General features: G+C 63.8%; 1 protein-coding gene across 2 annotated transcripts in view; it reads left to right on the plus strand.

Annotated features, from left to right (window-relative positions):
• The first annotated feature begins 32 nt into the window (after positions 1-32).
• FES (FES proto-oncogene, tyrosine kinase) overlaps positions 33-8,313 on the plus strand; it is a 9,659-nt gene continuing 1,378 nt past the window's right edge. The window contains exons 1-16 of one of the 2 annotated variants that reach the window (XM_034667859.1): positions 34-211; positions 653-868; positions 1,041-1,214; positions 2,563-2,659; positions 2,786-2,969; positions 4,305-4,442; positions 4,516-4,635; positions 4,791-4,913; positions 5,050-5,236; positions 5,358-5,441; positions 6,015-6,224; positions 6,505-6,627; positions 7,031-7,084; positions 7,540-7,658; positions 7,965-8,059; positions 8,155-8,278. In XM_034667859.1, coding sequence (XP_034523750.1) covers positions 662-868; positions 1,041-1,214; positions 2,563-2,659; positions 2,786-2,969; positions 4,305-4,442; positions 4,516-4,635; positions 4,791-4,913; positions 5,050-5,236; positions 5,358-5,441; positions 6,015-6,224; positions 6,505-6,627; positions 7,031-7,084; positions 7,540-7,658; positions 7,965-8,059; positions 8,155-8,278 — 2,039 coding nt within the window. In that variant the 5' untranslated portion in view covers positions 34-211; positions 653-661. Of the gene's footprint in view, positions 212-652; positions 869-1,040; positions 1,215-2,562; positions 2,660-2,785; positions 2,970-4,304; positions 4,443-4,515; positions 4,636-4,790; positions 4,914-5,049; positions 5,237-5,357; positions 5,442-6,014; positions 6,225-6,504; positions 6,628-7,030; positions 7,085-7,539; positions 7,659-7,964; positions 8,060-8,154; positions 8,279-8,313 lie in introns of both variants that reach the window. The other variant, XM_034667860.1, reaches the window with a different exon arrangement.

Below are 8,313 nucleotides of genomic sequence, written 5' to 3' on the forward strand. Positions count from 1 at the left end.
GCGCGGCGCGCTGGGCAGGGGGGCCGGCAGGCGTCGGGGGCGCCGGCCCTGCCGCCCGCCCCTTCCCCTCGCCGGGCCCGCCCCGGCCGGCCAACTGAAACCGCGGCAGGAGGAAGCCGAAGCAGGAACTGGCCTGGGTCGCCCGGGCCGCAGTAGGACCGGAGTCGTCCCGGAGGCGTCCTCGGCAGCCCCGGAGCAGCTGCCTGCTCGGGTAACTCCCGCCCCGAGCCCCAGGAGGCGCGGGCGGGTGCGGGGAAGGGGGGGGCGGCCACGGCCAGGGGTGCGGACAGGGGGACACCCCCCCGGGTGGGGCGCGCGTGGCAGGGCAGGGGCCCGGCTCGGGCTGTGGCTGCCTGGAGCCTGGCGGAGGGTCCTGGGCACGCCGAGCCCCTGGGCAGGGTGCCGGGGAGGAGGGCCTGGGGAGGGAGGGGTCCCCTGGCGCCAGGCCTTGGCCGGACACGGGAAGCAGTGAGGGCCCGTCCCAGGCCAAGTTGCCGTTTTGGACCTATGGCTGCATTCCAGCAGGACAGGACCCCACCTCCTGTCTGTCTGCAGCTCCTCTTTGCGGGGCAGCCCCCAACCTCCCCCACTGGCCCCTCCGCCTCCAGCTGCTGCCTTCCCCAGTGGTGGGCTCTCCTCTCTCTGTCCCCAGGACGGCACCATGGGCTTCTCTTCGGAGCTGTGCAGCCCCCAGGGCCACGGGGCAGTGCAGCAGATGCAGGAGGCTGAGCTGCGGCTCCTGGAGGGCATGAGGAAGTGGATGGCCCAGCGTGTCAAGAGCGACAGGGAATACGCAGGGCTGCTGCACCACATGTCCCTGCAGGACAGCGGAGGCCGGGGCATCAGCCCCAATAGCCCCATCAGTCAGGTGGGGCTTCTGTGGGACCTTAGGCCTCCTCGTCCCCTTCCTGCGGTGTCAGCTCTATCTGCCCGCCCCCTTCCTTTCCCAGAGCCCACTGGGGAGGGTTGGAGAATTGGCAGACCCGGGCTAGGGAGCCATTGTCCCCCACTCCCTGTCTCGCCTGCCCCGTGTCATCCAGTCCTGGGCAGAGATCACCAGCCAGACGGAGGGCCTGAGCCGGTTGCTGAGGCAGCACGCAGAGGATCTGAACTCAGGGCCCCTGAGCAAGCTGGGCCTGTTGATCCGGGAGCGGCAGCAGCTGCGCAAGACCTACAGCGAGCAGTGGCAGCAGCTGCAGCAGGAGCTCAGCAAGGTGGGCAGGCGGCCCTGGGGTCCACCTGGCCAGTGCTACCCAAAGGCTGACACAGAAGGGGCTGGTTTTGCACAAGAGCCCCTGGATTCACGGGGGGAAGTGCAAGTCCCTGACCGCAGGCCTGCCCTAGCTTCCGTCCCTCCTCCCGGCATGTGGGCTGGCCTGTAGCAAGGCCTCTCCTTGCATTTGCTATCACCTAACCTTGTGCCCAAGTAAAGTGCTGGGAGTCAAGGTGAGTGATGCAGCCATTGTCTGCGAGGCACGCAGGATCTGTGACCCACCTCCCGCCCTGCACCGGCCGGCTCCGGGGCCGTGAGAGGAGTCGGGGTTAGTCTGTCTGCCGTTGGCCTAGGCGGACTCCTCGCAAGGCAGCAGTGTGGCCCACTGACACAGAGGTGTGAAGTCCGCCCGCCTGCTTTGAGCCCTGCCCTGCTGCTCGGGCTAGTGGCTGAGCGATTGGAGCTGTTTGGCTGGCTGCTCAGCCTCCGGATTCTGTGCTGGTCAGCACCCCTGCGCCACACCCCTTCCACCTGCGCCAAACCCAGCCTTCCCGCGGACCCACAGCGGCCCCTGCTGGCCACTGTCCGCCCTCCGGCGCGCTCCCCAGAAGCGCATCTACTTCAGGGGTCGGCCTGCTTTTAGGGGGTACTTTTACTGGAATCCAGCCATGCCCGGTTGTCCATTTTCCCATTACCCGTGGCTGTTACAGAGCTATAGTGGCAGAGCTGAGTGATTTCAACAGAGACTGTATGAGCCTAAAGTGCTTACCATCTGGCCCTTCGAGAAGTTCGTCTCATCTTTCCATTAAGTTGTTATACCGACTGGGAAACTAAAGTTTAGAGGAAAGGGATGGAACTTACCCAAAGGATTCCAGTGCATAAACAGGGGAACTGGGTTAAGAACTTTGCTCTTGACCCTCCATTGTTCCTGCCACCAGGAACAGAATTTGCAGGACTTGGTGCAACGTGTAAATGCAGGGCCTCTTGTCAAAAAATTATGAAGAGTTTCAAGATGGCATCGACAGAGCGTTAAACCAAGCCCAGGCCACACATGCCTGAGGCTGGGGCCTACCTGCCACCAGATGCCACTCCAGGTCAAGGAGGGCCAGGTGTAGCCTGCCCAGCCCACCTCTCTGCCTCCCCCAGGGGCCTGTCCTTAAGCCAGTTCCTCTGGTCTCACTTCAGCCACAGAGGTTGGGCCCCAGAGGCCTCCAGGCGCTTCTTGGAGGACAGACTTAGATGCACGGCCTGCCAAGACGGCGGGACCCGTGCAGGGCTTCCCCTCGGGCAGAACTGTCCTGCGCCCCCGGGGACCTGCTCCCCCACACCAGCGCCTCCTCTCTCCCCAGACCCACAACCAGGACATCGAGAAGCTGAAGAGCCAGTACCGAGTCCTGGCACGGGACAGCGCCCAGGCCAGGCGCAAGTACCAGGAGGCCAGCAAAGGTGTGTGGCTTCCCTTCCTGGAAGAGAGGGCCTCCCGAGCCAGCCCTGACCTACCCACAGGGGCCCAGGGAGAGGGGCCTGCCAGGCCCCTGTGCCGTCACCCACAGCCCCTCTCGTCCCGGGCAGACAAGGACCGTGACAAGGCCAAGGACAAGTACGTGCGGAGCCTGTGGAAGCTTTTTGCGCACCACAACCGCTACGTGCTGGGCGTGCGGGCCGCGCAGCTGCACCACCAGCACCACCACCAGCTCATGCTCCCGGGCCTGCTGCAGTCGCTGCAGGACCTGCACCAGGAGATGGCCTGCATCCTGTAAGCGCGCTGCCCCGGTCACCCCTCTGCAGCCCCGCAGCCCTGCCGGGCCCAGAGGCCCAGTCCAGAAAATCTAGGCCTGTGACAGCGGCCGCGTAGTCACGGGAGAACAGGCCCTGGGCCGAGGTTTGGAGCCTGTCAGCTTCTATCCGGGTTACATTATTCCAGGGTCCCGATTGTGAGGTTTCCTTGTGTTTATGGATCGCCGCTCTAGGCTCTGGGGTACAGCAGGGGACAATGGAGGCGAAAGCATCTGTCCTCTAGGATCTTTCATGGTGCTGGAGAGAGAAAAGAGAGCAACTTCCGCGGGTAGCACATGTGAGGCAGTAAGTGCTATGGAGAAAAATCAGACAAGGAAAGGCGATGGGAAGGCAGGGGCGGGGAGGTGGGCGGGGAGGAGGGACAGCTTTCAGTAGAGTGCTGTGGGAAAGCCTCAGAGGTACCAGAGCAAACTGAGCTGGGGGAGGGGGAATGGTTGGAGAAAGACCGTTCCAGAAAGAGAAGAGCAGGTGCGTAGCCCCTGGGGAGTGCCTGAAATCCGGGAGCAGCAGCGCAGCCAGTGTAGCCCAGGCAGAGGGAGGGGAAGGCAGAGGTGGACGCGAGGCTGGCAGGGTCCAGGGCTTGGGGTGCTGCTGGGTGATGGAGGGGCCAGCAGGCTGTTGTGAGGATGTGGGTGCTGCTGTGTTGAGAAGAGACTTGAGGGGACCAGGCCGGGGGCTGTTCCAGGAGTGCAGACCGCAGACCGCTGGCCCAGGGTGCTAGTTCCTGGGTGCACTGCCAAGGTGGGGTGAGGTGTGAGACGGAGTCCAGGGAAGATGGAGTTCCCGCTAACTTACTGGGACAGGTAGGGGAGAAATGGGTTCGGGAGACAAGAACGGGGTTCGAGTTTCAATTCATGGAGTTAGGGTGTCTAAGGGACATCGAGCAGGACGTTTGCGTAGGTGCATGGCTGCGTGAATCTGGAGGTCGGGGAGGGCCTGGGACCGGACCTGTAGGTATAGGGCCCACAGCATATTGGAACCCAGAGCTTCCGCCGTGGCGCTGGCTGCCCGGGACAGGCGCACCTGTGCTCCCATTTACTGAGCCGTTCATGTACACCCCACGCTGTCACTGGGTCCTTATCACAACCCCAGCGTCCCCATTATACACACCAGGAAGCAGAGATAAGGGAGACATTGAATCACTTGCCTGTGGTCATTTGGCTGGCAAATGATGAGGGGGAGGGGGAGGGTCCATCTCCAGGCTGACTCCTCCAAACCTGGCGTCAGGGGCCCCGCGCCGCCCAACCCGACCCAGCCCAAGGCCCCATTGACCAGGGCTCCTGTCTGGGGGCAGGAAGGAGATCCTGCAGGAGTACCTGGAGATTAGCAGCCTGGTGCAGGACGAGGTGGCGGCCATTCACCTGGAGATGGCTGCAGCTGTGGCCCGCATCCAGCCCGAGACCGAGTACCAAGGCTTCCTGCGGCAGTATGGGTAAGCCCCTCCTTGCTCCTGCTGGGCACCGGGTTTCTGGCCTGTTCACTGACGGTGCACTGTCCCCCTGAAGGTCCGCACCTGACATCCCACCCTGTGTCACCTTTGATGAGTCCCTGCTCGAGGAGGGCGAACCGCTGGAGCCGGGGGAGCTGCAGCTCAACGAGCTGACCGTGGAGAGCGTGCAGCACACGTGCGTGCTTGCCGGGCACTGGGCCGGGGCGGCCGGCGGTGGCCAGGGGCGGACGACGTCTCTGCAGAGCTATGGCCAGGGGGCCAGACTTGCTTGGCTCTGCGGGGGCGCCTCGGAGGGGCACGGCTCTAACACTGCCCTCGCTTCGAGCACAGGCTGACCTCAGTGACAGATGAACTGTCTGTGGCCACCGAGACGGTGCTCAGCCGGCAGGAGGTGGTCACTCAGCTGCAGCGTGATCTCCGGAACGAGGAGCAGAACACCCATCCCCGGGAGCGGTGAGCGGGTTCGCCCACAGCAGCCTCCTGGCCCGCCTTCCCTCTTGCCCACTGGCCGACCGGCCCGCTGCTGGCTGCCAGCTACGGGCTGAGCCCCTCTCTCCACTCCCCGCCTCCCGCCCGGCCCCACCTGCAGGGTGCAGCTGCTGGCCAAGAAGCAGGTGTTGCAAGAGGCGCTACAGGGGCTGCAGGTCGCTCTGTGCAGCCAGGCCAAGCTGCAGGCCCAGCAGGAGCTGCTGCAGGCCAAGCTGGGGCAGCTGGGTCCTGGCGAGCCCCCGCCCGTGCTGCTCCTGCAGGATGACCGCCACTCCACGTCGTCCTCGGTGAGCTGCCTGACGCTGCCCGCCGCCGCCAGCCTCGCCTGCCCGCCGGGGGCGCGCTCCTCATTGTTGCCCTCCCCCTCCCCAAGCCCGGCCACCCGCTGACGTCTGTCCCTGGCCTCAGGAGCAGGAGCGAGAAGGCGGAAGGACACCCACCCTGGAGATCCTTAAGAGCCACATTTCGGGAATCTTCCGCCCCAAGTTCTCGGTGAGTGGAGCCCAGCCTGGGCCCACATCTCTGCCCTTCTCTAAGGGGTGGGCCAGGTCATGGGTCTCTGACATGTACCCCCTAAGCCCCTCCTGCCAGGATGTCTGGGGTTGATCACTGGGTTGCCCCAGAGAGGAGGCTCTGCCCAGAGGAGATGGTTTTTCTCGGGGAGTCCCCGCCTTCCCTGGGATTCCAGATTGTGTATGTCCCCAGATCTTGCCAGCCAGCACCTCCTTCCCGTCCACCCCAATGTGTGCTGCAGCCTTGTTCCCCCCGGCTCTCCCTGCTCTGGGAGTAGTTGGGCAGCTGGGGCCTGGAGGAAAAGGCAGAAGCCTGGTTTGAGATCAGCCAGCCTGGGCTCCCCATCCCAGCTCTGCCTAGCACGAGCCTGGCTCAGTCTGTTGCTTGCTCCGGGGGCTCTAATGCCACACCCGTGGTTTGTGAGGACGAGCGGCATAAGTGAGAGAGAGACAGACCCCCCCCCATCCCGCCAGCTGACCCCTGTCTGTCCTGGTGGCCTCCCCTGGCAAACTGGCTGAATGACCCTTCCTTGCCGCACCCCGCCCCTGCCAGCTCCCTCCACCCCTGCAGCTCGTGCCAGAGGTGCAGAAGCCCCTGCACGAGCAGCTGTGGTACCATGGGGCCATCCCACGGGCAGAGGTGGCCGAGCTGCTGACACACTCCGGGGACTTCCTGGTGCGGGAGAGCCAGGGCAAGCAGGAGTACGTGCTGTCTGTGCTGTGGGATGGCCAGCCCCGGCACTTCATCATCCAGTCCACTGACGTGAGTGGGGCCTGGGCTCCGGCCTTCCCTGCCTTGCCCCCCGCCCCTACCCCACGGGGGAATGGCCTTGGGAGGGGAGGAACTTGCTGCTACATCCGATGCTTCCTTGGCGGGGCTGAAAGGGGCCATAGAGAGCACGCAGTCCGTGCAACAAGCTAGAGGCACCGTCTTCGGCGTGGGTCCTCCCCCGAGGAGGGCTCCAGGCCTGTGGCACGGCATCAGAGAGCACCTTCTCTGCTGGCTCTGCCTCCTGTTGACCCTGGGTTACCCTGCCCCGCAGAACCTGTACCGACTGGAAGGGGACGGCTTTCCCAGCATCCCCTTGCTCATTGACCACCTGCTGCGCTCCCAGCAGCCCCTCACCAAGAAGAGCGGCATTGTCCTGAACAGGGCTGTGCCCAAGGTGAGCCTGTGCCCAGCCTCACCCATGCCACCTATGCCACACAGCGTCAGAGCAGGAAGGGTTTCCCAGGTTCCTGTCTCTATACAGGGGCGCAGCGTGATTCCTCACTTCTGGGGGCCGGCTTCCCTCCAGGTTTGGAATCTCAAGGCCACGCCCATTCCATGGGATGCACACATACACGCACGCAGAGCTGATAGTTCCTCAGTTAGGTTAGGGCACCCGCCTTGTCCCCAAAGTCCTCTAAGTGTGATCCTGATACCATCCAACGCCCATTTTTCAGACCAACAAACCGAGGTGCTAAGAAATGAAAAACATAGCTTTGGTGGGGGGTGTCTGGTCCCTTGCAGGGCCCAGCACCCATTCCCCTCACTGACTTCCGACCTGCGACCCCCTCCTTCCCCAGGACAAGTGGGTGCTAAACCACGAGGACCTGGTGCTGGGTGAGCAGATTGGGCGGGTGAGTTGAGTGCTGTACCAGCCTCCTGGCTACCTGACCTTTCCCTCCCCTACTTGCCCTGGCACCCCCGACGCCCCCTCACCCCACCCAGGCCTTATCTCCTTAGGGAAGCGGTACGCTTTGTTCACACATGAGCTATAAGATACCTGCTAAGGAAAAAAGTCACTCTCTTAAGAATCGGAATGGTTTTTCAACCTAAGTGAAAGAGATTTGGGGGTTTTCTGTGTCACTTCTCCCTGTGAATATGGCAAGTCAGAGGTAACCTTTTCTGCCTATCCCGTGCGCACCCTCTTGCCTCCCCCAGCCAGGGAGTAAATCTCCTGTGGAGCATAGCTGAGCAGTCCGAGCGTGGGGGCCGTGAGGGGTGGGTGAGGACAAGATGAGGACAGGTGCCTGGGAGTGAGGAAGAGGACCACGGTCCGGGGACGACTGGTAGGAGCCTGAGACCCTTTCAGGGGAACTTTGGCGAAGTGTTCAGTGGACGCCTGCGGGCCGACAATACTCTGGTGGCGGTGAAGTCTTGTCGAGAGACACTCCCCCCTGACCTCAAGGCCAAGTTTCTACAGGAAGCGAGGTGGGTGATAAAGTAACAATCCCACAGTTCCACACACAAAGGGTTTTCTCTGTGTGTGGCCTGAGGTAAAGTGCTTGACTTAACCCTCATGCCCCATCCCCCATACCGTGCAGGTGGTACCCCCCACTTAGTGCCGAGGGGGAGAGGCTCCGTGACCCACCCGAGGTCACACGGCCAGGTCTGCTGGCCTCAGAGGCCACGCTCTCCTCTTCTGGGGCCTTCTCCCATCCTCCCTCGGGCTCCCTGGGGCTCCCGGGGCTCCCCGGGGCTCCCCGAGGTGGGCTTCTAAGCGGCGGTGCCCTCCAGGATCCTGAAGCAGTACAGCCACCCCAACATCGTGCGTCTCATTGGCGTCTGCACCCAGAAGCAGCCCATCTACATCGTCATGGAGCTCGTGCAGGGTGAGCGGAGGAAGCTGGTGCCCTGCGGGGGTCAGGCGGTGGGGGGGGGGGCGCTGCTGCCCAAGCTCACCGGGGCTTCCCCTGCCCACCCCCAGGGGGCGACTTCCTGACCTTTCTGCGGACTGAGGGCCCCCGCCTGAGGATGAAGACCCTGCTGCAGATGGTGGGGGACGCGGCCGCGGGCATGGAGTACCTGGAGAGCAAGTGCTGCATCCACCGGTGAGCCAGGCACCCCCCGCAGGCCTCCCCCCCGC

Source organism: Ailuropoda melanoleuca, chromosome 9, assembly GCF_002007445.2.
Source record: "Ailuropoda melanoleuca isolate Jingjing chromosome 9, ASM200744v2, whole genome shotgun sequence".
Classification (NCBI taxonomy): Eukaryota; Metazoa; Chordata; class Mammalia; order Carnivora; family Ursidae; genus Ailuropoda; species Ailuropoda melanoleuca.